The 27,578-nt window shown below is 37.2% G+C and overlaps 2 protein-coding genes across 2 annotated transcripts in view; both read left to right on the top strand.

The window, feature by feature from the left end:
- The first annotated feature begins 122 nt into the window (after positions 1 to 122).
- On the top strand, positions 123 to 7,205 carry LOC112557516. Its single transcript, XM_025227432.1, has 4 exons — positions 123 to 267; positions 1,583 to 2,073; positions 2,329 to 2,392; positions 7,019 to 7,205. Exons 2-4 carry the CDS (start codon positions 1,705 to 1,707, stop codon positions 7,024 to 7,026), a joined length of 441 nt encoding a protein of 146 aa, XP_025083217.1. The 5' UTR covers positions 123 to 267; positions 1,583 to 1,704; the 3' UTR covers positions 7,027 to 7,205.
- LOC112553748 overlaps positions 7,067 to 27,578 on the top strand; it is a 37,887-nt gene continuing 17,375 nt past the window's right edge. The window contains exons 1-11 of the mRNA XM_025221168.1: positions 7,067 to 7,078; positions 7,200 to 9,690; positions 11,780 to 12,587; positions 14,818 to 14,976; positions 22,418 to 22,589; positions 22,769 to 22,817; positions 23,264 to 23,369; positions 23,648 to 23,802; positions 24,184 to 24,382; positions 25,445 to 25,553; positions 25,885 to 26,088. Of these exons, the coding sequence (XP_025076953.1) occupies positions 7,067 to 7,078; positions 7,200 to 9,690; positions 11,780 to 12,587; positions 14,818 to 14,976; positions 22,418 to 22,589; positions 22,769 to 22,817; positions 23,264 to 23,369; positions 23,648 to 23,802; positions 24,184 to 24,382; positions 25,445 to 25,553; positions 25,885 to 26,088 (4,464 nt within the window). The remainder of the gene's footprint in view (positions 7,079 to 7,199; positions 9,691 to 11,779; positions 12,588 to 14,817; positions 14,977 to 22,417; positions 22,590 to 22,768; positions 22,818 to 23,263; positions 23,370 to 23,647; positions 23,803 to 24,183; positions 24,383 to 25,444; positions 25,554 to 25,884; positions 26,089 to 27,578) is intronic.

Below are 27,578 nucleotides of genomic sequence, written 5' to 3'. Positions count from 1 at the left end.
ACAAAATTAACTAATATTAAAAAATACATGCTATTCTTTCTACTAAAAGCAAAATTTCTTTTCCGAATTTTGATTGTTTTTGAATTATTTTTTTAAAAATTGATAATGTGTAACCAAAATGAGAAGCTCCTTTCGAGCATTGAAACTCCAGACGCCATCTTGCGCAGAAGGTAGTGTTATGGCGTAGCCTTCTGTGTGTGTTATCTCCACTGAGTTGATTCTTTATTGAGTGTGTTGTTTCTGATTGCTGGATTAACAATCAAACAGGTAAAAATTGTGGTGCTCATAATTAGCATGCATTATCTTTTTATTCTGTTGTGTTTTTAAGTTTTGCTGCTTTTTTGGATTTGGCGCGTAGGTATTGAAGCTCTTTGAGTTTGACACCGAATCTTACTCTCAGGCGGGTGCTGTTAGGTTGCAAAATGCATGCATTGCGTTTCATATGCCCGCTGCCTGAGACGCTGTTTAGTCATACCAGGACACCCACGCAGAATCTCACTCTACAATTCGTGTTAATTTTGTGGATTTATTCCGTCTTGGCTGCGGTCCCGCGACGCCAACTAGTACTGGCGTCTGGTTCAGGAAGCCATCCAATAGAAATGGAATTGAATGCCCTTAAATGACTCTATCATAACAGGATCTTTGTGTGTGGTTATTCATCGTGCGAAAAAAAAAATATCCTATACAGTATAACAGTCTTGAAGACCAGATATCACAAAGATATAGTATTGTTAATGCATGAAGTGTCGGGAATTACTGAAAAAATGCTTCCAGTTACAATGTAAACAAGAAAGGAAGAGACACGTTCGCGAGATATATGTGGAACGATGGAACCATTACAGAAGCAGTGCATCGTTTAACTGTTTACAAATCCTACATAGTATTTTCCGTGTCTTACCGTATCTACCTAGCAGTAGGGGAGTGTACTAAAAGATAGGAATGATGGAATGTTTAAGCAAACTTTGGTTAACAGTTCTGTAGATGGTATTAGTATTGGGACAGTACTGGGCTCCTACCTCTGGCTAAACAAACCTGTAAATAATATTTCTTTTTAACTATCTTTAGAATTCAAATGAAATGATCCAAATGAACAGGTTGGATAAAAGTGACAGTTGGTTCATTCAGCACTGTGTACAATGTAGATGTCAATCTGACCCTTACCAGCATATTAGTATTCAACATGCTATTTTAGGCCTCATCATAGGCATATTGTGGGTAAGGGTGTGTGAGAGAAAGAGTGAGGAGGGAGAAAGAGGAGTAGTACTAGTGTTTTTTTCTGCTTAACATTTGGGCAATTTTTTTCTGCTGTGTGTAGGATGGGATTTTAGAAAGAATTTATGCATTACGATGTTTGTAATGTTTGGTAAGCAGAGATTACAGATGTGTAATTAGATACAAGTTGCTAAATGTTTCTTTTACCTTTACTGGATCTGAAACAAAAGGGGACCAGTTGATCTCATCAAGTATCTCCTTCTCTTCTTGTTTGCTTTTCTCTTCGGTGGAGGGCTTGTTGAAAATTTCTTGTTCTAAACAGTTGCTGTTTTCTTACATTTATTTACAAAATCTTCCCCTTTTTGTGCAGATATCAGCCAAGAAAGAAGATAGTACTTAAGTATAAGTACTTTTTTCATCACGTGAAGACATGTGTGACTTGGAATAGTGCTAGAAGATGAATTCTGTGGGATAAAGGAGTTGGGGAGCGTCATGAATAGGACTGATTTAGTTTATGCTGATGAAGTTTCAGACAGCTCTTCAAATAGTGGATTTTCTTCGGAGTCATCAAGTTCAAGTTTCTGTTCTTCTGACAGCGATACTGCCAGTACTCAAGATCAAGAGTGGAGTACAAATACCACTAGCTACTTCTCTGGGCAGCTGAGTGTGCCTACAAGAACATGCTGCCAAAACATATCTTCATTGTCCACCAGCAAGAATGAGGCTGCATTGCCCACTGCTCATGGAGCCCCCATGAGTGTTAGTGCTGATATCAGAAGGGATACAGAATTACTTGGCAGATACCACACTTTTTCAGCTGTTCTCAAAGATACTGACTTAATCACAGAAACTCATCTATCTGTGAGTATATTTTTCATTTTGTACTCAATCCTTTAAAAGGAAAAATAAAAAAATTGCTATGCTGTTATTGAAAAGAGTTCAGCATATCACCTCAGGACTAATTTAAGAAAATGTTTATGGACACCTCAGATCTCTATATTTTTTTTTTGTCATTTCATTTATAAACCAACAAAAAAAGTTTTGCATTAAGATAATGTTTGTTTTACCTTAGACTATTATTTAGGATTTTATATGCATAACAATCATTTGTTCCAGTTCCAGAAAGTCTTAGATCAGTGCATCAAAAAAGAAGGGTGGGAGATTGGGGAGAAACTACACAGTAAGATTCAAGCCTTAATGATAGAATGAATTATTGACTTAATAATTATCAAGGTATATAGGCAGACAGTAATGTGAGAAGTAAACAAGAAGTAGCAATACAATTAGAGTATTGGGATATCTTTAGACTTTTAAATAACCTTTCATGTTGATAATGTTACATTTTTGTATCTGCTAAATATTTTTACCAGTTGCATTTTTCCCTAATTTTTGTTATCACAGATGCCAACTGTTTTGCAATTTACATGTTGCAGGAGTAGTATCAGATAGTTTGTTTTACAGTTGAATTATTAATAACTTCTTATTCCATAAATTATTACCATATTTCTTGCTTGACACTCAAAACCTAAAATTCATCAAATCACTAGCATAGAAATAATGCTTTGCTTGCCATAAAAGTGTAGAAAAACAGAGGAACTCTATAAGCCCCTTGTTTAAAAGTATTTTAGTATTATTATTTTACTTGGCTATAGTTGTGCATTTAAACAACTAGAGAGTGCAGTAAGAAGTGCCAAGTTTATGGTGATAGTAATCTTAAATACCTCTGTATTTTTCTTTTCTTGAAAATGTGTAGCACTTTTAGCTTGCTTTCAGAGTATTTCTTTAGTAACTAAAAAGTTGTTTATATTTTATACAGTATCTTTGTTGGTTACTAAGTCAGCAAATGCTGATTTATTTTGACAGTAGAAGCTTTCTGCTTAACCACTATGAGGTTAGCTTACCAATCGACCTCCTGAAGATTGTTGTGGCCAATAGGTTTGTTACCTTAAAAAAGCTGCCAATGAAATTACTCTTGTCCACTAAATTTTACCCATTATGCCAATAGGTGGGAGGCTATGACAACAAGTAGGTGTTGGCAGAAGCATTTCCAACTGTGTAGGACAATTAACCAAAAGGAAGTGGAGAGGGGGTGGTAGCCAGCACCAGTGAAGAGCTTTCCTCCAGTTAATCCTATTGTTCTTCATATGTCAGATGACAGATAACAGCAAGTAGCTGGCTCAGATCATTCACTCCAAAGCAGACTGTTTTCAATTTCTTTACATAAACTAATGAAATGAGAAGTTTGTTTTTAATATGTGTACTGTTTTGTTGGTGTGTGTTTTTGTTAATTATAACTACTACTGGCATTGAGAGGCTGTTGTGGACTCAATAAATCCATACACTATTACTGAATAAGCTTAGTATTATAAACAACTTTTGTAAGGTTACTCCCTTTTTTTGTTCTTGCAGTTGCTCCTTTTCTCCAGCAAATTTGGGAAAACTTATTTGGTATTAACTCATTTAATATAGTTGAAATTGATGTGATTGAGCTATAGCTAGCTGTGAAGATGTTTTTATCTGTTAGTGTGAACTTTATAGGAAGAATTAGATTAATAGAGTTACACTGGTAATGCCGTCATGTGGTAGTAAGGGTTCAAAAAAGATTTCAATCTCCAAACATTGTTTAGTACCTATTAATGGTCGCAATAAATTTCTTGCAGCAGGTTCCAGATAACTTTTAAATTTTATGAAAGAAAGGTTGAGACATCCTGTTAGTAACATGCGGAAAGTTAAGGACTGTTTAGGGAGTCCAGATTCAAGTGTTCCTTGTAGTTGTCCATTAGGAAGTTTCGTGTCTTTCCTTCTTTTCAAAGAAGAAAAGAGGATCCTGATTAATGAAGATTAAATCATTAGAGACGCAAGGATGATATTAAACTAGCTATCCTGAAATGCACAAAATTACTGAATTTACAGAATTTTTAGAAAGTCTTTTACTCACAGGTTAAGGCAGGCTATGTCCCATTATTGTAATCTGTTCTTACATTCATGTGGTAGACGTAAATAGTCATACAGATGAATAAACATTACTCGTGGTGGTGAAAACCATGATGCAATAAAACCTTCCTGTTAAGATCTGGTATAATCCACCAAAATCAGGTTGTAACAGAGAGGTTGTAGTGGGGACATCAACCAGTCTGTTTTTACTCCACAAACCATGACTCCAGACACCTTTAAATTCAAGTTCATTGATTTAAATGATGAAAATAAAGCTTTTGAAAAGTATTTCCTTGAGGGTTTTTTCCCCCCACTTTTGTTCGGTTGTGCTTACTGATTCTGCCTTCGTTATGCTTGGTTGAAGATTTATAGGGGACTAACTCTCCACCTGAGAGCAATTGATCAGTACACACATACTGTGGTAGATAAAGAGGCTCTCTTCATATGCACATATTTTCAAACATGATTTTTGCAAAAAATGCAATGTAACACAAACAGAACTTTTGCAAAAGGTCATAAACAAAGCTTAATCGACTGATGTGCTGTGGTAAAAAAAAAAGTAAGATTGAGCAAGGGCAGGTCATTTTGACCACAAACCATATCTCTCCAGCCATAGCGGCTTACCATGAACCCCTTTCATGACCATATTGTTCCACATAAGACCACATTGTCCCAACACTGAAAGTTGAATCAGCTCAGGCTAAATGAATGCAGAGCATTGAGTGAATGGCGTCTTTTGGGCCTGGGTCAATTCGACTCAGGTGGATGGTCTGTATGGCTGGGGCAAAATGGTTTTGGGTCAGCATGACTGGTGGTGGGTGACCCAATAAACTAGCATAGGCTTTCAAAATTTTACTTTTTTTTTCTGTAGAAGGTTGTAATTTAGGACACACAGTTGGCCAAAAGCAGTCTATTTTCAAATGTACCCAAGTTTTTTGAATACGTGATATCTTAAAAAACAAACTTGTAATAGACATTAACTGTCAGTAAGTCACATTGGGGAATGTAGTTGTCATTAGAGATGATGTTTGTGTAACAAAATACGTTGGTGAATTTTGTAGGGTGTCGCGGTATAAAAGATCTTAATAAGACCCTGTCCTACCATGAGCCTAAATAATGCATGTCTGCATTTACATTTTGTATGGGTAGGTATATCTGTTGTAGAAGTGAACATGTTTGTTACATGCAAATATGGGTGGATGGTGATTGTGATTACCTTTATATGGACAGGTCTGCTTATCGCTTCTGTAAAGTGCTCTGAGGAAATCATTTGGAACTGTGTAAAAATGTTCATTATTACTAATGAGGTTTTATTGTATCTCATTTGATACATAGCTTGTGCAGTTTAAATCTTCATCTTTGACATTTTGAGGCAGACAGGGATGGGAAATATCTCAACTTTCTGTCTCTTCTCATGGTTGAATGGAGATCTGTTTGGAAATTCTTTTTCTACCAAAATTATTATGTTTTTCACAGTTAATGTTGGTAATTGGGTAAAGACTATAATTGTTAATGTATCTAAATGTTAAACATGTCTAAAATATATCCAAGCCATATAGCACAAAAGAGAGTGAATTAAGGTAACTTAAGGACTTGTACTAAACTCTTTTAAACTCGGAAGGGAGACAAATGCTTAGCAAAAACTGATGCACTAGAAGTGTTTGCAGAAAACTTTTGTCTCGGACAGCATTACCTGTATGAAACTTGGCAGACTTTTTTTCAGATCAGGTTTGTAAGTGGGCAATAGAAAATATCAAAAAGTTTCAATAAGGACTTTTGCCACAGTCAGTGGTAACCAGGGTTAATATTTCAATGTTTTGTTGCCACATGCAGGACCTCATAAGATTCATTGTTTGTGGAAATTTTTGTTTTCTTTCATTTGACATGCTTGCTCACTGTCACTTTTTAAATACATTTGCATGCTATAATATTACACCCATCTAATCTCAAACAACATCTTAAAGGATATATGTGACCTTTCACGACAAAATGAGTCGTAAGTCGCGCGGAACAGTTTTGTGCTAGAGGCCTCGAAAGGTGATAGGGGTCAATTTTGTGCAGTTTGACTTTTCTTTAAAAATGAAATTCTTGGTTATTAAACTATCAGGAAAATACACTGATATGTTAAAAAAAGTTAGAAATCAACTTAAAATACGTTTTAATCGAGGTACCCTACTGCAATCCATACTGAATACAGACGAAATTTAAACGCTGTTTCCACACTGTTTCTCTGTCATAACCCCATCGTGCTATGCCTTGCCAGAAAGCCTGGAGTCTATATTTTCAACTTCTTTAAAAAACGATTCAAATATTAACTGATCAAAAGATTTATCTGCAAAAGTTTAGGAGTAAACAAACCTAGTCGGCCATCTTGGCGCTAACCTTTGAACCCGCTTTTCTCAAAATGGCTGCCACCGTACTTTCACACTTCAATTTTTTATAACTCACTCAATGTTAGGACTAGAAGAACAACTTTTGTATCAAAAGAAAATTCAGAACCTGTACTTTTTAAAAATATGCAATTTGGCAAATCTCAAATTTCCGACTTAAGACTCGTTTCGTCGTGGAGGGTCTCATATGTTTAAAAGGGAGTGTGATATAATCTTATACCCAGTATATGGCAGATAGGTGTATATAACTGTTAATATTCTGAGGATTTCACCTCAAAAGAGACTTGATAAATTTAAATAGAAGTTTTGCTAAGAAAAAAAATCAAAACTATCTCATATTATATCATTGTTCATAAAGGCCACATTATTAGTGTTTGACTGCATTAGCCGACATTATTAGCCACTGTTTTTATTTTTGTTTATTATCATTTTGCACTATATGTAATGGAAATGGTAAATATTTACATTTTACTCTTACACAGGTGACTGAAGAAAAGGTCTTGACACCAGAATACCTAAGAGGTCTAGACATGAGCAGGACAGTACCAACTAAAGTATATCACAGCAGATCCAGAGATCAGCAAGTGCCAATCTTAGAACAACCCAGATCTTCTGTTTGTGATGCATGCCACGATCCTCTAAACCCAGCCCAAATTTTGAAAGAAGGGCACTCTCTCCTCCTTCAAAGTCAGCCAGGCTGGGCAAACAGAAATTGTGAAGAGAGATGAATCTGCTGCCAGGGATGTAAGTCAGGTAGATGGACTTTCACCCAAAGAAGAGGCAGTTAGAAAGGAAAACTATGACTTGCCAAAAGAAGTAGGCACTGATGCTGAATTGGGGAAAAAATGTGCTGTGAGTCCAGCCTCAGCAGCAACATCAGTTCTTTGCTACTTGTCTGGCGGCGAAGATGTTGACGATAAAGACCACCAGCAACAGCTGCAGCATATCCAAAAGCATGCTGTTGTACCAGTGCTGGGTGACCCACCTGAAGCACTGTTACGGTTGGACTCCATGTCCATGCCTAATGTCTCTCCAGACAGTGGAATCCAGTCTATTGCAGGCTCGCCATCAGGTAATGATTCTCCAGGCTCGGTTACTTCTGTATCAACTGGAGAACCAAGTGGTGAACCAACAATGCAGCTTCAGGCCCCACCACAACAGATCCATTTTTCAGAGCAGCAACGGCATGCTGGACAACCTTCACCTTCCCTTCCAGAAGTTGAGTCTGCTACCACTAGTTGTGAGACAATTCTAGGGGAAGTAGAATCCAAATCTCCAGGAAGAAACATCAGTGAAACATCTGACAGAGACTCAGATACAGAAATGACTGAGATAACAATGCCCTTGAAGGCTCCACCAATGGGAAGAAGAAAGCGTGGTCGTCCACCAAAGAGGAAAAAGTCTCAGTTTCTGCTTCACAAAAAGAGCACAATTTACAGCAATATTTATTGCAGTGACAAGAATGTAGCAAACGAGGAAGCATCCGTTTGTGCAGAAGATGCTACACCATTAACTGTAGCAAAGCTAGAGAAGTCTGTAAATGTAGTTGGCAAGAAAGCCGACAAGTCAGAAGAAGTGGTAGAATCTCAGGAAAGCTCTTCTCAGAGTATCTTAGATGAGCATCCTGATTTGTCAGAATCTCAAAGATCACCAACTAAAGTGTCAAGTCATAGTCAGGTTAATACCTTGCCAGAAGAGCTGTGTTCCTCCGATTCAAATCCTGGTAAAGGTCTCAGAGTTTCTGATGTCAAAAAACGTGGTCGTGGTAGACCAAAGGGGTCAGGAAAGAAGCACTTTTTCACCAATGTTAAAAATAGGGTGCAGAAATCAAAAAACAGACAGATACAAAGCAGCAGTTCTAGACTCATTAGAAAATATGCCAGAAAAGCTGAAGAAACACTTTTAGCTGCTGGCAGCAGAGAGGAGACACCAAGGCAATTTTTCACTGAAAAACGGAAGAGGGGACGCCCCAGAAAGAATGCATCAGATCTTGCAGGAAAACTGCATCATGAAAGATGGCTGGCCAAGTCACCTAGACATGAATCTAATGTGCGAAGTGTGAGGGGTGTTGGTGACAGTGAACTGGCTTCCTTGATTCAGAGCATTCAGCACTCTATCCATTCACAGTTTCAAAGTACTGATGTAGATGAATCAAGTGAGTTTACAATGGATAACAGCAATGATATCAGCATCATTGAACCATCTTTGCCAAGTTCACTACCTGTTGAAGCAACTGCAAAAAAGCCTGGCAAAACTGCTCACAAGTTTCGCAAACCAAAGCTTCATGTCATGATGCGCAATCCTAAACGAAGAAAAAAGAAGCGCTTGCAGCAGCCACAGCCGAAGTCTGAGTCTGAATTTGATTCTTCTCTTGTTGCAGCAAAGCCTGTGTCTCTATTCAGAAATGCAGTCTCATTCAAAAACACCTCATGGCAGCCAACAGGCATATTTGGAGCTTCTTACAGTAGATCTTTAGGATTTTTTGCCAGATATCAACCCTCAAAAATTTTAAAGGAAAGTTCCTTCAGTCTGCATTCAAGTAGCCTTACCAGTGCTTTGAGTGCTCATAGAGAAGACACATCAGGAGATGAAGATAGGGATGGCAGTGAAGGTAAGAAAAGAAAAAAGAAGAAGAAGCTTCTTTATTTCAAGTCAAAGCACAGGAATATCATTGACCCAGCATTTGTGGCGCAGTTAGAATCCCTTGACTCTATGATGGAAGGCATGACCATTTCAGAGAAGGCTTACATAAGAGTTAAACCTGGTGAGGTGCCTTTACCATCAATATTCAAACTTACAATCATAGATGTTAAGAAAAAGAAGAAGGATCGACTTATTCTTGAGCCACCAGTGACATCAGATAAAACCAAAAAAGCTAAACAACGGAAAGACAGTAGGGACAGGGAACCAGCTATGCCAGAACTGACTAAAGAAAAGATGAAAACCATTCGCAAGAAAAGTCAGTCAGATGATAGTCGACCGCCAAATCTTGAAATCCAGCTTGCACGGGAACAGTGTCTGCCTCCAAAGAAGAGACACAAGATGATGAAAATGTTTGCTACAGAAGTAAGTGACACACAAATGACTGTTTTAAGTGAGCCATACCCACCAGAAAAGCGCAAAGTTGGCCGCCCAAGAAAAAATCAAGCATTGGGTAAGTCACATTAGTTTTGTTTGTTTTTGTACATGTTTGTTTACATATTGACAGAGAGACTAACATTTATAATGTCATTGAAGTATACTAACCCCCCAAATTGATAGAACAGATATAAATAATAAAGTTCAGAATGTGCACAATCATTTCCTTCCTTGATCCATTCTTGTGAATTCCAAATGACACTGTATATTTTGTGAAATTTCAAGTAATGGTTTCCTACTCACTATCATCATTCTCACAGCCACATGCTCTGCTTTATATTTTGCATACTGTCATCAAACTCTAAATCTTTAACATTCTTTAAATGAGGTGGTGTCCTATGGCAACATCCAATCAGAATTGAGCAGTTTTCTTAGTGCTTTGCACAAATGAGAAAAGGGGAGGGGGGGGCAAGGGCAAGCATTAGTGCATGGCTTGGCTTATGGCATTCTTTCACTGTGAGCATCTTGTAAGAGCTTAATCATTTCTGTCTTTTGCACAATGTATTTTATGTACTTAAATGATATGTGCTAAGAGAATTTGTTCCCCCTCTTTTGCATGTTTAGGGGGAGGGGGGGGGAATTGGTGTTTTACGCCGTGTCAGCAGCTAAGGCTATATTACGGCAAGGCAGCCAGCCCTGTAAACAGATGCCACGTGCAGAGAAAGATCAGCGTGCCCGAGATGAGAAATGAACTCAGGGCAGCCAACCTTCACTGTATTGGTGACAGGCGCTAACAGCGCTAACCGTTGCGCCACCGGACCGCTCGGGGGAGGGGGGCATATGAATGTGTGGGAGGGCTCTTTGTAACAAAAAATATTATTTCTTATATATTGCTACCTCTCTTTTACTCTCTCTTTATATTTAGGAGATTTAACTAGAATATCATGGTGAAATTTAAAGGCAATAGACAAAACATCACTCTGTACGTCTCTGTTTTTCTGTTTCTGTAATGATTTATTCCTGTAACAAAGCAGTATGAAAGGACAACACAAGTGATCAGCAAAAATCGCTGGATATAGGGTATAAAGCAGTGGTTCTCAACCTCTGGGGCGCGACCCCAGGGGGGCACGAAGGTGGTGATTTTTTAAAGTTTCTTATACCGGTATTAGTGAAATTAGCTTACATTGCTGGCTAAGGGGGGCGCGCGGATGTACCTTTGTTCGTCAGGGGGGCGTCACAAGTAAAAGGTTGAGAACCGCTGGTATAAAAAACATATTGTGGTTGTATTTTATGACAAAAAAGCACAAAAAAATATTACTTTTTTTTTCTTTCTTAATCATACCTGGAGTTGTCAAGAAAACAGGAAGAGGTGAAAGGGTTTTTTGAAAATAGTGTCTGCATGAGCTGAATTCAAAGAGAAAATATGCAATCCTCGGTACAGGGTGCTGTTGCTGAATGTTCTCTTCCACACTCAGAGTTTGTGCTCATTTAGGAAATCATAAAGATAAAGGCAACAAATGCCAATGGATTACCTTTGTTCAAAGATATTTGTAAACTGATCTCTGCTTTGTTCTGGCAGAGCTTCATCCCCACATCCTCCTAAAGAATTTGCTCAAAACATTTCAAAATTGATTGTTATCCAGTCACTTATAAGCAAGTCTTAGCCTTTCAGTAAAACGAAGAAGATCTTCCTACAGCAGTACCAACTATACAAACACATGATTTAATTAAGCCTTATTATCCCAGGACATTTTCATTTTCACTTTGTTGTTCTCTGAAATAGTGCTTGATATTCACACAGATAAGTTTTTTAAAAGGTAGAAGTTGCTTACGGATGGTGCACTTTAGAGTTAAATTTCTTGAAGATGTGGTGAATGTAAAAGATCAGAAAAAAATTCATAACAAAATATTAATGCATTAAATATATTTACAAATATTTGAAAAACCCATTATCCGAATTCTAAGAAAAACCATCCAACCAATTCAGTGTAATTTAGAAACAATTGTTTTGGAAGGAAGGTTTTACCTGATCCTGTCCTGGAAAAAAATTGTGTACATTAATAGGTTTAGAAGGGTAATAGTAGATGGTTCAGTGTAGTGTTTATTTACTTTTTGTCCATACATTTTTGCTTTCTGCTAATGAACATTCTATTTCTGTTGGATAGAATCAACACAGAAAGGAGCCAGCAATGAAGGCAGCAAACCACTTTGTGACAGATTTTTGACACCAACTTCTCCTCCGTCCAAAACATCAAACCGGGAACAAAACCAGCGCTACCAGCCTACAGAGGGTGGACACACCAAAGATACGTGTTGTGACTTACCTGTTTTTTGTCGATCCTCCCATGGAGGAGGTCAGGCCAAAGAAGCATCAGTGAGATCAGTATTAACGTGCCCTCGTCATTGCTCTTTCAAATCTTTGTTGGAACTGGCTTCCTGTCCAGAATGTACCCTTCTTGCAGAGAGCCAGCCTCACACCTCATCTTTACATTCACCACGATCTTACTCAAGGCAGCAAACTTTGCAAGAATCAGGTTCAACATCTTCAAAAGCTTCAAAATTGAAACCTCACCTACCTAGAAAAAAAAAGTTGAAGTTAGTAAAGAAAATGCCCAAAGGAAATTTCTCTGATGGTGCTGGGATTGATGCATTTAGAGATTTGCCTTCAGCTTCATCTTCTGTGCAACATAAGACTACTAAGTGGTTGGGGGCAGAACTTCCCAGTGCAGAGGTTGTGATCAATCCACTACCTGTTGCTGCTGTTTCTTCTGTGACATGTGGTGCATCTGCAGATAAATCGTGCAATTCTTCCAGCATGTCAGAATGTAGTATTGACAGTGAATCTGCTGTTAGAACTGTGTGTTCAGAATATGAACCATTACCTTTAGAGCACTGTCTCAAACGAAAACGCATTCTAGAAGACATGGCTTCAGCAAGTAAAAGTAAACGCTTTAAGGGATTGTCCAAAAACAGGTATGTATTTTTGTTAATTATTTTACAATCAGAGAGAATAAAAACTTTTAAATGTTGATAAAATCTTAATAATTATTATTGTTATTATTTGCTACTTGGTCAGCTTAAGTATGAGTTTTTGTAGTTGGTTTGATATTACAAGTACATAGTACCAGGAATCACATGGTCATAGCAACTGTTGGTGACAGATTTAAGATAAGTATCATTATCATAGACAGCCGAGTTGTACTGATTATAGTAATGATTGGATCACTTCATTTTTCACCTTTTATTGTTTTTTCTTTCATTTTTCTATTGTTAACAATATTTTAATCAGTGTCGCTCATTTAATTCGTAAACAAGTGATTTTTTCCCCCTTCAATTCCAATACTTTCTAATCATCTAGCAGACCAGCTTTCAAAACAAGCAACACGAAATATATATTGTTTAGGTGTCTAGACATTTTTAAAACAATAAAAGGGTTTTAAATTTCATATGCATCATTTATTTCCACTTTAGCAGCAGTTATCACACATAAAAAAGTGATCAAAGAAGTTAAAAAATGTTTTAAAAATTCTCTGTTTCTTGCTTTTCCTATCTCCATTCTCTGTTTGGATGTGCACTATTTATTATGTGGGGAACATGGGTTGACATTATGCTTTTATTTGAGGCTTTACAATTTCCTTTGGGGTTTTGGCTAGTTTAATTGTTTGTAGTCTAAATGGCTTTAATTAAAGTTGTGTATACATTCATGGATTTGAATACTGTATTCTGGGGTGTTGTGTTTTTTTCTGTGCGCATTCAAGTTTCATTCTGACATTAATAGTTTAATTTACTAGTGCATGTCTGTTTTAGGTGCCATTCTACATTGTACATTATGATGATATAGACATAAAACTACACCTATATTAATCATAATAATAAAGTACATATTGGCATAGTGAAATTCTGGGGTCATTTTTAATCAGGATTTGTGTGTGTGGTGGGGAGAATGCTTTGGGAACATCACTGTTTTCTTTGCGGATTCTGAAAACTGGGTGCAGTCCTCTGTGGTCTTAAGTTTGGTTTGAAGGATTAATATTGATCTGAATGGTTTCTGCTCAAAATTTTTGTGTTCGGGAAAAATCCAAGTTCACTCAATATTGCATCTAAAATTCAGCTTTGGGCCAGTCACGATGCCTTTATATTCTGTTGTTTAGCAGTATCATAGGTGCAGAGTTGACTTTTACTGTCATTCTTCTCTACACTTTCGTTGTTTAGGAATTTGGTTCATATTACTTATTATCCCAGTTTGCTAGTTCATGTTCCTTTCTTTTACATCCAGTACTTTATCATTTAGCAGTGGTTTTTTAATGTGCAGATTTGCCTTTTTCATAGGGCAGTAAGTGAATCTGTGTGACTTAAGAAGATATTTTTGGGGTCATTGCTTTCATATTGGCCTAGTGCCATTTAATGACATCAGCTGTTGCTTTAATAGTAACTTTCCCTAATTTTTTTTTTTCCCTGGAGAACATTATGAGAAGCCTAATCTAAATGTGGACACACGTATGCCCTTAAGCACTGATCATTACATTGTTTTATCTTTCATTGTTGCTGCTTGAGGGGGAGAAACCCCACCCTCCTTTATGATAATACCAGTCTTTCCTATGATCTTTTCACCACAATTTAAAGTCACAAAGTCACTACCACAATTTTTTATTTATAATTTTCTTACCATTTTAGTGTTTCATTAGTGCCCTCAAGAAGTTTTATAGTATTATATTAGTATTATAGTATTATAATGGGCTGTCCAGTGTAATTAACAGTTGATATGCATTTAAAATTTAACCTGTAAACAGAGGAACATATAGTACCTTGTTGTTGAGGAGGCAAGTTATCATTAACAGGTCCCAAGAGAAGTGCATAGTCTGTCTTGTCTTTTCAGGAATATGTTAATCAACTTCTATTCTGCTGACAAAAGATTATTATATAATTTAAAAAGGAAGTTTAAATGACACTTTTGTACAGCTACAAATGTTTGATACATATATAGTTGTTTGTTTCTGTAGAAAATAAGAATTATGCCACTATTATTAAGTCTAGTTTTTACTGTCTGACATTTGGAAAAACAACATAGGTAATGCCCCATGTTTAGTTTGTGACCTTCCTATCCATTGATAAGATGGAATTGTAGATCTTTGTCCAAAAATGATAGAAACATTTTTTACATCAGAGAGAATTAAAACTAAGATCAATATATTTTGTTTTGCAGTGGCTCGTATGAGGAAGAGTCATCTAGTGAAGATAACGGAAGTACAAGTGCAGTTAGCTACACTAGCAATTCCTCTACAAAAAGAAATGATGACTCTCAGCCACCAAGGAAGCGGTACCAGCGCGTAGGACTTTTCTCAGACTTTTACAAGGATGATGAGTGAGTGTTAAGCATGTTTTTAGATATTTTAAACATTGAACTCGTTCCTTCTAGTTTCTTTTTGTCTCTTAAATGCTCACTCATAATAAATAGGGTGTACATCTGTTTATTTTATTTATAGCTAGAAGGTAAGACAGCATCAAAACAGGACTGCACCATTATTAGTAGTACTAGTAGGGTTTTGTTTTGATATTACTATAAAAAAACCTTTTTGACATATTTATCATAAACTCTTGGGACTTTGACATCATAATATTTGTATGAGAAAACAGGGCAATTATGTCTATGGTCTGTCTTTCTTGGTGTGGCCATAAAAGTTCCCCAGGCTTTTTAAGCATTTGTAACCAGTACAAAGAATTTACTTTTTGATTTCTGGGATTGTATATGTTGTGAATTAGCAAGTCATTATATACCCAGGGATGGGAGTTCTCCGTCCGGGGGACGGATTTCCGTCCTGAAGAAAAAATCTCAGGACGGAAAAAACTGGGACGGAAAGTAAAATTCAAAATTTTCACTGATTACGAAGACCAGGGCTATGAATAAAAAAGCGAAAATTTCTCGTATCGTGAACGATACCATACGCTAGTGGTAATAGGCAGAGGCGGCGTTAAGGACCACGCGGTGGCCTGGGGCGACCATTTTGTCCGCGCGTAATGGAGTATGTATCAATATTCCTATTGATATGAATACCGGAAGCACTGATTAATACAGTTAGATAGGTTGGATTAATTTCGCGAAATAACCACGATTTAGTGTTTTAATTGTTCTGTACCTAGCTTTCCCACCGTCTGTGATAGTATCGGCTTTTTCTTACAGCGAAATAATATGGTGACGATAACTGAATAAACTGCTTGTTATTATCGTCGGGTTTAACGTGAAGACATGGGTTCAATAATTTGCTTAATTAGAACTTAGAAGTGTTTTCTGAACGTCAATTTTGTTGTCACAACATGTTTAACACAGCTAGCAATAAGTCATAAAGATGACCTCGGGTAAGGTGACCAGACGTTTGGGGGGCGAAAGCGGGACGCGTGTCGATGATGATGACGTCACCGACAAAGAACGCTGTGGGGGAACTTTCCTCTGACTTTTGCCGAGTAGTGATGCTTTCAACGGCAGATCTGTCCACGCCACTACAGTATTCCATTTTAAATAGAAAACCGGTGTTTAAAATTTAAATATAAATATTCATACCTTATCTCACGCTCAGCCAAGTTTGCGGACGTGCAGGTGAGTCGCTGTATAAATTATCGTGCTAAAAATGGTCCGGCACCTTTGTCATCTTGCGAGGCTGTTGCTCCCAAACCGTACTTCATAGACCGTGAATCTCCTTGTAAAGTTTCAGTCATTGCAAGATTGTGTCATACATTTTTTCACAAGGATTTCGTGAATATTCGCTGTCAAAGTTGCACTTCACATTAAAAGTCCTTTCAGTGTTTCCCACCTTTATCTGTCTTTCACTGGCGATGTTCGTATCGTCACCGACATAAGTTCAGTCACTGATCCGTACTCAAAGAAAACGATTACTGGAAGCGAATAAAATGCCGGCAGCGGAACCTTTAATATTATGGATGACATTGTTGAAAAAGACAGAACCAACCTTACACTAAAAATGTTGAAGCCATTGGGTTTATTAAGTATGATTTAAGGTCAGAGGACTGAGAGCCATACAGATGGTCCCCAGTGACCAAATGATAAAAATGTGATTTCTGCACATGCATCATATACAGTGCATTTGGAAAGAGAGGCTCATCTGGCTAAAAAAAAAACAGGACACTGTTTGCCAGAATGCTGTCCAAAAAAGGAAGTTGGAGGACTGCATCAGCTTCCAGCCGACTAAGAAGCAGCAGTTACCTCATCCAGCAACTGAGCCATCAACACAGACAGCTAAGAGACCAACAGAAACTACACACAGCCTGCCAACATAGTAACTGGACAAACTGACATTTTGACAAATACCTGAAAAGTCTGCTCCAGAATGTCAGGGAGACCAATGCAAACATCAATCGCTGGATTTTTAAAAAATGAAGTGTTAGTTTTGGTGGGTATTGGATTTTTTACTTGTTTTATAATTTGCCTTATCAAATTAAATGTAGACAAGACAGAAGAGATAGGCATAGACTTTAGGAAAATAAAATTGTGTTTTATTGTGTACCTGTTGAGACAGTTAACTCCTTCAGGTACGTAGGCTCTGTTTTGATTGCAGGCTAAAATGGGATGTAAACATGATCAGCATGTGTACCTTCAATAGCTGAATAGTTTCAGTCAGCACATCAACATTGAGCTGTTTTTATCAGTCATTCATTGAAAGTCTTTCACTTTTTTCCTTCATATGCTGGTTTTACAGTTTTCTGTCCATGATATGAACAGTTTGAACCATACTGTCATATTTTCTAAGGTAATTGGTGTTGAGCACAGAAATTTGGATTCCTTTTTATCAGCAAATTGTCAGAAAAGTTTGCAGCATTTTGTCCATACCAGAAACATGTCCTAGCAGGAGAATTTGTTATATTGAGTTCAGGCAGGCAAACATACTATGCCTATATGCAAAAGCAATAGGGACTTGAAATGGTTTACAACCTCTGCAGTCACATGCTCAACCACAGATTATAGATTAATTGTCAGTTGTATGTGTGCATGGGTGTTGTGATATAGGTGTACCTTAAGAATGTTTTATATGTAAAATGCACGTTCTTATAATGCACCACTCGCCTAAATATTGTAACTAGGCAGTTTTTTAAACTTTTTGTAACAGAACACACTTCCCAAGTTATAATTGCCCATTAGGGTTAATAAAGTTGGACATTTGTCATTGTTAACTACTAAACATTGTATGACTTATGTGTGTTATGTATGTGAAAAAACGTGAAACGCGTATGCAAACCATGTGTCATATAACGTTATATGCATATGCTCTAGTACTGCATGGCTCTTGAAAAATCTTCAGTCCCAGGAAAATTTCTGGCTCCCACCCATGTATACCAGTGGGGAAGGACTGGCCTGGTAGTTAAGTCAGGTGTATGGTATAACAAGTACCAGCTTGTTTGACATTATCAGTGACCCAGACAGAGTTCAGGTATTATCCTCCTTGCTTGTCTTTGATTGAAAATTTTTCGACTTAGCACCTTGAAGGGTTGTATGAGGTGGTTTACAGTGGCCTTGGAGGTCTTTGTCAGATCTCCAGGTTTACCTCCCCCTGTTTACTCTTCACTCCTGCTTATTCCACCCTTTCTTCTATTTTTATTTCTTATAAGATAACTGTGACCCCACTCTCTAAAAGCACTTTTTCAGTTGTTTTTAAATAATTATAGGCCTTTGTCCTGTGAGCTTGTGTTTGTCTAAGCAGTGTCATTTTGTCACCATTTGCTGTTGTAGCTTAATTATAATTTTTGCTGTTCGGTGTATTCGTTGACTTAGTAAAGAATCTCCTGTGAGGCCTATTGGAATGTGAACGTCAGTGATTGGAGTGCACAAACATAGCATGTTATTGGAAGAAAAAGGATTGTTCAGATGGGCTGAGGGTTGGGTGTGTGGGAGATTCCCAGCACTGTCGGATATAGAGTATTTGGTGAGTTGCGGTTTTGTTTTTCTGGGTGGTTGGTGTAGTTTGGTGCACGTTGTGGTTGAGTAAATGACGTGAGAACAGGTGCATAAACAAAGTGTTATGACTGCACTAGAAAAATAAAGATGGCAGATATCTTTGTTATTTCAAAACTTTGCACAAGCTACTGACAATATTATTTAAAAAGTGATCTCTGTGTTCATTTTACAAATTACATTCTAATAAACATCTGGCTTTTGAATAAGTTAATATGAAAAGCCATTTGGATCTGAAGAATAAATCATTTAAAAATCTTGAGGCGATTGTAAAAAAACTCGTTTTCAACATTTTAGTTTTAATTTGCTTGTAACCACCAACAGTCTACTGGTCAAGTTTTCACTACTTTGTTAATGGCAAGTAAGGATGGTCAGAGTGGTGCAGTTGTAAATCTTGTGTGTCAGCACAACAAGCAAGGACAATGCTAAGCTACCCAGACAGGAACTTTGCCACTGTAATTTTGTACCAGGGTGGTCAGTGGTGACTAAACTCGGAAAGGGGCAGTTAAGCCTCTTGACTGAAGAGAAGCTTTGCTTTTCTGAGCTGCATGGTGGTAAGTGTAGGTCTGTCTTGTTGAAGACGTAAAGATTTTTGTTTCACTAAGGTTATGCAAGGTTCTTGTCTGTTTGCTTGTGTGGAAGTGTGTAAATTTCTGTTATTGGAACTGTGTTGGAATTTTATATGAACTTTGGTGTTTGTAGACAAAAATATATATGCTACCTTAATGAAAACAGCACCACGGCCGCAATATCTAGAGAAGTTTAAAAGATAAGTTTGGATCATAATTATTTCAGTCATTGATTTAGGGATTCTTGCTGTATATACCTATTCATATGTTTTTGTTTCTTTATTTTTATGTTGTTGTTTTTTTTTTTTGTTTTTTTTTTTTTTTTTTTTTTGGTTTCCTAAATAGACACTGCTGATTGTGCAGATGCGAACAGTGGTGTTAATGTACTTTGTAATGTTGCAGTGAAAATAAGTTATCCAACAATGTGCAAACGTTCCATTACAGCTATATAACTTAATGCTGCCATGTCTTGCAATGAACATGGTTACAAAAATGAAGGAGTACTTTTTTTAAAGCAGGATTATATATATATGACATGCTTGTAAGGCTAGTGTACATTTTTAAATAATGAGGAGAAATCGGCTATCAAAAATTAGCAATGTTTTTACTTTGATGTTCCAGAACAAAGGAATTGTACTTTTTTATGGCTGTGCATTAATTTTATCAACAGGGTGTTGTACCATTGTACAGTGTTTATTATTACTTCTTTACAATGCTCTTTTAAGTTTGTGACTCTAGAAACCACTTTATCAAACTTCATTGTGAACAACCTATTGTGTTAGCGAGTGGCCAAGTAAAGAGTGGTGACAATTGCTTGCTTCCAGCGGTGGGAAAAGATGGCATGCAAAGGCTATTTGTGAAAGTTTATTTCTGAAAACAATACTATCAAACAAGCAGCTGCATCCCATTCTCATATTCTGGAACATGCGTATACACTAGTTCAGAATCTCTTGGGAAGACCAACAAGTATTCAGGTCCATATTTGCAAAGAAATAAATTGTAACATTTTGCCTTCTTTCCCATGGGTGTCTCTAGTCCTCACCATGGGGGAAAAGCAAGACTTACAAAGTCAGCATGGGCTGTTCTGGCTGTGAGTGAAAGAGAGTAGCAAGCAAAATGCCACTTTCTTTGTAACAGTATAGCTACTTTGATCCCCTTGACTCTGTCTTTTAGAAAAAAAAAATTATAGCAATTTAAAGTAGTCTGTCCTGTGCTGTTCAGCGTTGCTATTGTTTATTCATTGATCTATCTTTTTACAGATCTGATGTGGAGGTTTTCATTGGCATAAATATAGCATCTCCATGTTGTGGATTTAATGTCTGTAGGTTCTAGATTTTATAGAAGGACTTGTTCTTCCTGACCCATTCTTTAATTTCATTGTGTGTGTGTGTGAGAGAGATTGTGGATGAGGTGTGTGTGTGCAAGGCCATATTCAAAGTGCAGTATTTCTGTTGCAATTTTCGTTTCTGAGACTTGTGACTCTCAAGCCTGCATTCATCTGAAGAGTGCTAAAAGCAGTCTGACTTTTCATGAATGTATCGACCCTCTGCAGGCCATTGCTTGGTATTTTTGTAGACAAGATTGCCATGGTGTAGTGGAAAGGGGAAACTGCTTGATCAATAAGAGTGCAGTTGGGGGATGCTCATGTACATGAATTGTAACGCCTGGTTTATTTAATCAATAATTAGAAAATCCTTGTGCTTTGTGTGATCAGTGAGTGCCTCATTGTTGGGCTTTTGAAGCATGTGTGCACTTTGCAGTAGCAGGTTTCCTCGCTCTGCTGTGATTGAATTTCCTAATGGAATTCCAGTGTATCTTGGTCAGCTGGCTTGCGGACTGAAGTAAAGTGAACCACCGTGGGTTGTTGTTTGTCCTTGGAATGGCAGGGATCAGATGTTCTAGAATAACCAGAAAAAAAATTCAGCCTAAATAAGGGGCAGATCCAATTATTGACACATTTCGTGCTGTTATAAAAAGGGAAACAAATTTTATCAGGTGGTCGGACACTGCTGTTATAATTATCATAAGTCTTGTTGACTTTTTGAAAACATTGCAGTAACTCATTACACTGCGTAAAAAAAAGAAAATTAAAATGAAGAGAGTCTTCTACCTTACTCTTTTCTATGGGAGTATAGATGAAGGATGAACTTTACAGTATCTTAGTATTTTACTTTTATCTGATCAAGTATCTATACAGTACAGTACATCTTGATTGATCCTGAGGGGCTATTCAAGTGCTCGTACTAGCAATAATATATATACATATACACGATATAAAAGAGATAATATAAATGTACATGTTGAAGTAGTGTTTTTCTCGCACTCATTCTCTCTTCCACACACACATGCATATTACCAGCAGCATCAGATGCAGTTGGTGACGCCAGGCCAAGACACTAGTACAAGATGATGGCCATTAGAGTTTATTAAGTGAATGGCATGTGGAATGAATGAGTTGCGGTGACAACTGGTTCTGCATACAGATATCACGTAGTTGCAGCCAGACCACAAGAGTGAAAACTCACATGCCAAACATGATTAGAAACAGAGGACGCCTGATGCTGAGGATTTGCTGATGACAAAAGGCTGCCAAGTCCTTCTGCCTAGTTCCGGTGATCTTGGAACAAGGTAGACAAGACTGTTCCTGTTCCCTAGGGAGATGCTGTAGAACTAAGAGATGAAAGAAAAAGTAATGAGACTTTAAATGAAGGACTGATAGAACCGAGTGAGGATGACAGAGCTGACACAGAAAGATCAGAGTTTGGGGGGGAGGTACAGACGTTGGCTCTTACAGAAGATCGTGTCAGTGTTGATGTCCCATTTAAGCTTGTTATCAAAGATAATACCTTGATATTTGTAAGAGTCGACTACCTCGATGGCATCATCATGGATAATACTGATGACTGCCTCAGGCCTGTTCATCCAAAAGTTGAAAATCATTTCCTTAGTCTTTGAGGCATTCAAGATAAGAAAGGGTTCATCACACCAGCGAACAAAGTCTACTTACACCACACAAAGGTTCAAATAAGACAGTCAAGTCCATAGATAGGAAACTAATATTAGGAAATTTGCAGAAGGATTAAGATTTTACAGGAATTTACATGTTAGATTGGCATTCATGGGAAAAGATACCTAAAATGCTTGAGGATTTTTATTGGTATGCACATGCACACATTTAGATGGTTTAATTAAATTCTGAAATGTTTTTATTTTACTTTGTTTATTATACCTTATCCATAAAATATATCGCTTATCATCGTGTGTGGTTGTTGCAGACCCAAGAAACGAAGTGAAAACTTGCTGAAAAATCAAAGCAAAACAACATATGTCAAGGGAGAAGAAACAAGTCTTTTGCCACCACCTATCCATTTTGGCAAACACTTCCGAGAAACTACAGTTGACTTCCAACTTCCATATGACATATGGTGGTTGTATTCCCGTGAACAGGTTTGTCTGTCAAATATTTCTTGCAGTCCGGTTTACACTGATGTCAGATTTATAAGAATATCTGATAAGAAGAGTGGTCTTTTGTTTTCTGTTGCACTTAACTCCTTGAGACAGTCCATAGTTCTCTGAAATCTTACCAATGTAATTGTAAGTAGAAAAAGACTGTCTTTGTTTTTCAGTTACCTAAGAGGGAAGAATCTCGACCCAAATTCAGAAGAATACGAACCAGTGAGTATGCTGAAGTACTTTTGCCACTGCTATAACAGATACACTATTTTAACTTAGGAAACTAACATTTTAATAATATGAAAATGTATATAGTTAGGTAATTACTGGAAAAAAACTATATTTATATGAAAAAGCTTTTTATCATGAAGTGATTAATAATAAATGGTTCTTAATAAGAGTGTTAATCATAAATTAATAAATATTGTGAGATATTTATTTGAATTCTATTATGCATTGACAGATAGGAGCATGAAATACAGATGTTTCAAGCATGAAGTGGTTAAGTTTAAGTTTAGTTTTTAAGTAAGGAAAATGAGGGGAGGGGATGAACGACTGGCCAGCATTGATTAAAGGTTAGCTTGTACTTTCTTTTCACAGGAGTTGGTGCACACATTTTGGAATGTTTATGATTTTGATTAATTTTTTTCTTGCTAACTTGTTTCCAGATATTTATGTAGATGTGAAACTTAAAAAGTTTGAGCCTCATCCATGCAGCTGCAAAATGCCAGTTAATCAGGAGGAGAAAGGTTGCCTTGATGACTGCCTTAACAGGTAATTTTGTTTTAAAGTGTATGTCAGTTTGTAGGAGAATTTTGCATATTGTAACTGGGGTATTGAAAAAGCTGGTAGCAACACTTTTAGAAGAACACGTTGGCCTAAAACTTCTACATCAATCAAATTCCTGTATACTAACAGGTTCTTAAATGAGGTGTAAATGCCATGTATTTGGCATAATATGTTGTATTAGTGACTTGCAACATTTGCTCTGTCAGGGTATGCCTCCCATGAAATGTAAAACTCATGCTAACTACAGCTGTTAAATGTTTTAGAGTTGTGTTCACGGAATGCACTGTTGAAACGTGTCCGTGTGGAGAGCAGTGCTCAAATCAGCGCATTCAGCGGCACGAGTTTGCACCAGCTCTGGAAAAGTTTGTCACAGATGACAGGGGTTTCGGTGTTCGAACATTAAAACCCATTGTGTCTGGTAAGAAGACAGTTCTGTTGTATTACAAGCAAATTAGATTTTTTAAATGGGTTGCATCTTCAGCAAAATTCATCAATCTTTAAACAAAAGATAAATTGAGTTTGTTCTCATAAAATCCTGTTCCTTGTAAGAAATATAATGATGTATTGATTTTTTTTCCCCTTATAACATTTCTTGAAAATTATTTTACACAAAGGTTGAAAACAGTTATGAATGACAAATAAACTGTACCAGCCTTAACATACCAATAAGCTGTCTTGATTACTGAAACGTGTTATAGATCAAGACACAGTTGTTTTAAATTCCTGAAGCACAATTTCTTCATAAAGAAATCTAACATTCTTGCAGCATTAACTGGCTAAAATTTGGCTTACTGTGCAGGCCAGTTTATTTTGGAGTACTTAGGAGAAGTGGTCAGTGAACAAGAATTTAGACGCCGAATGACTGAGGAATACTCCAAGGAACGCCACCACTACTGCCTTAATATGGATGGTCGCACTGTCATTGATGGCTACAGAATGGGAAACTTGACCCGCTTCGTCAACCACTCATGTGAACCCAACTGTGAGATGCAAAAATGGTGGGATTTGTTTTCCACATTCTTCTAAATTTTTTAATGTTTTCCCAAGTTGGATTTGAATCCAATAGTTATGCATTATCAACTTAGTTTTCATTATCTTGGTGTTTTGTTTGTTTAGGAAGTGGCCTACTATTGCTTTGAGGTCACGTGCATGCATAGTTCTCCAGAATCGTCCTTATAGGCTGTGGACAGCCAACGAGAAGCATACATGTCATATACTCCTAGGTATCCTGTCTATTCCGAAATGGACATTCCTCAATTGTCCCTAAAAACTTATATTATTATTATTCACTTAATATACATTTATGCTATGAGAAAAGCTCAACGATTTACTGAAATCTGCAGCTGCCTTTGCAGGTCGGATCAAATGATGTTCCCCATCCCTGTTTTAGGGTCAGAATGGACAAGTGATTATGAGATCAAGCATTATTTCATTAGTTTTGTGTTATATAGTTAGTGTTATTAAAAAAACAGAGGACTGTTGGTCCACTTTAAAATAACAGCTTATATAATTTTCAATTTACTAACAACTTAAGAAAGGAAGGTTAAAACCTCTGCAGTAGTACAGTGTATTGAGATAAAATTTAACTTACAAAGCCCTTAGAGTGTTTATGGCTTATTACTGACAATGGACTATTAGGCAGTAGAAAATGTGTTATGTGAAATAGGAGCAGAATTATAAGACCACAGCACAACATTTTTATATATGTCTTTAACCAAACGCAATTAGAAAATTTTATTTTGCAAAATTAGCATTTCTTTTATATTGTTGGTCAGAGTATTATCCATTGTGAGTGCTCGGACTGACATTCTGCCATTGTTGGCAAGTGGATTTATCAGCCCCTTGACTACTTTATATTAATGAACTAATTGGCAGCCTCTACATGTTTAATGGGAAGTAGTATACAGAATTATCTTAACCCTTAACTAAACTTCCCATTTATCACTTGATTAGCATAAAAAATTTAAGTAATTGGGACATAAGGGAAATAGCTTGCTAATTGACCATAGCGGTATGGCATGCCTAGTCAGTTAAAAGGGTTATTATTCTTGTTCTTGCAGGAATGTGAATGGTCTCTATCGCATGGTGCTGCTAGCATTGCGAGATATCAAGCCATATGAGGAGATCAGCTATGACTACAATTTCCATGCTTTCAATCAGGAAACACAGGTTTGTAGCAAATATTATTTTACCTTGTAATTTTTTGATAAATTTGGCACTGCCTGAACAAAATTATTCTCGATGATAACGGCAAAGTAGCTTTAAGACGAAATTTGTATTTAAAAAGTAAACAAAATCTGCATTACTAGACATGTAAAAGTACTCTAAAGTTTGTTTTTTAAAGGATGGGAAAAAACTGACATCATTTTTGTTTAAAAAAGGGTCCTGCTAAGGACGGCAGTGAGTTGATTATTTGTTGTCCTATCCATTTCTATACCAGCTTTTCTTATGCAGTCCTGAACATTTTCAGTGTATGTCCATATGTATGTGTGTGTTACAGCAACTTTGTCGGTGTGGGAGCAGTCAGTGTCGTGGAGTGATTGGCGGCAAATGGCAGCGCAGTGGGCAGGTCGGACAATACTCTCTCCGCGCAACGCGGGCCTCTACCACTCCAACTGTCCTTCCTACTCCACCTATAGGCAGTCACAAACCAAACTCCAAAAACTTCTCATGTACAGCTAGTGGCACGCGGGCACAAGAGAAGGTAGCCGACCTCTTGGTCCTATTGCTTCCCTTCCTGCCTTGCCGTGTCGCATAGCCTTGCCATGTGTCATGTCACATCATGTTGTCATGAGCTTGTTTGCTTGGCACTCTTGACACTACATGCCATGCTGGATCTCATACAGGGCAGGCTTATAGCAAACCATGCGGAGTGAGGCCTTTGGTCTGAGACTGGCTCCCCTAAACCCTACCCTCCTCATGACAGCAATCACACACTTCGAAGTGCATTAACATTAACAAATTTGTATATTTTCAACATTGCAACCATTAAAAAAAATATATATATTACAGAAGCAAAGTTAAAAGCAAACCAGTCTTAAGAATAGAGCAATATTTCATGTCATTTGGTGCTATGAACTAGGTCTTCATTCCCTCTATATTTGTAGCAAGGATTTATGGTTTCTGTTAATTGAAAAAAAATATTCATTTTTAAGAGTAAACTTCGTGAGATTCCTTTAAAGATTTTGTGTGCAGTTTAGAGGGTTGTGTCCAGTCTCAGAGTATTGTAAGGACTGGTGTTAATTCTAAATATTGTTGCTTTAAAGACTGAATATGCTTATAATAGCTTTTGGGGGTGTTGTGCTATAATATCTAAGGCATGGTTAGATCAATTTGTCGGGAGCCAATTTTGGGATGCATGTTATAAAAAAACAAAACAAGCTTTCGCAAGATATATATTGCCTGCTTAATGAAATTCAGTTTGGGTCGTGGAATAAAATAGTCCCAGCAGAACTGCCAATGGTTGCCTGGTAAATATGAAATGTTTTGATAATTCTGAAACTTCCTTCAGCATATTCGGCTCAGTGCAGACGGGGAGGTAGTGATGCCAAGAGCGATAGATCACTAAATTTTATTATTGTGCAGTCTACTCAGTTTCAGACCATTTCTCACTTCCATTAAGGATTTTTAAAAAAAGCAAAAAAACCTTGAACATTTTGATGTAGGCAGCTTTATATTGGTCATACCATGCTGCAATGAAGGCAGTTCAGAGGAGGTTGAAAAAAAATTGTCATAAACAGTCATGTGTAGTCATGCATAGTAGCCAGCTGCAGAATGAGCACAGTCTGCATGAATTGTGTACAGACTAACGCTGATCCCATTTCTGTTCTGACTGGTGTGAGGGTTTTAAAAATTATTTATCAGATGCTATGCTATTACTCTTGGGCGTTAAGATTTCTTTCTCTTTCCTGGCTTTGGGCTTACTAACAGTAACTGCTCTGGGCTGCGTATTTCAACTTGCACTTGATTTGTATAGCTGTTTTTTTCCAAGTTTCTCAGATGCACTTTTGCTGTTTAAAAGCTTTTGCATTTGCCAGAATATTTTAGATAGCATTGATTAAATCAGTCATAGTAAAGAATGAAATTTATGGGTTTTAAAACAAAATAAAACTTTAGACTTTCAGGTGCTAGACATCTTTCCTCTGTCAAATTTACAGAAAACAGAGTGTTCCTTGCTCTTTTCACTGATTGCTG

Source organism: Pomacea canaliculata, linkage group LG1 (genome assembly GCF_003073045.1).
Source record: "Pomacea canaliculata isolate SZHN2017 linkage group LG1, ASM307304v1, whole genome shotgun sequence".
Lineage (NCBI taxonomy): Eukaryota > Metazoa > Mollusca > Gastropoda > Architaenioglossa > Ampullariidae > Pomacea > Pomacea canaliculata.
Note: the sequence above shows the minus strand (reverse complement) of the source record. Positions and strands in the feature narration are given on the sequence as shown.

Excerpts from the sequence above, each read along its gene's own strand:
- LOC112557516 (XM_025227432.1), top strand. The coding sequence starts at position 1,705 with ATGAATAGGACTGATTTAGTTTATGCTGATGAAGTTTCAGACAGCTCT. Across the intron at positions 2,074-2,328 it reads TCACAGAAACTCATCTATCT|TTCCAGAAAGTCTTAGATCA; the intron begins GTGAGTATATTT and ends CATTTGTTCCAG.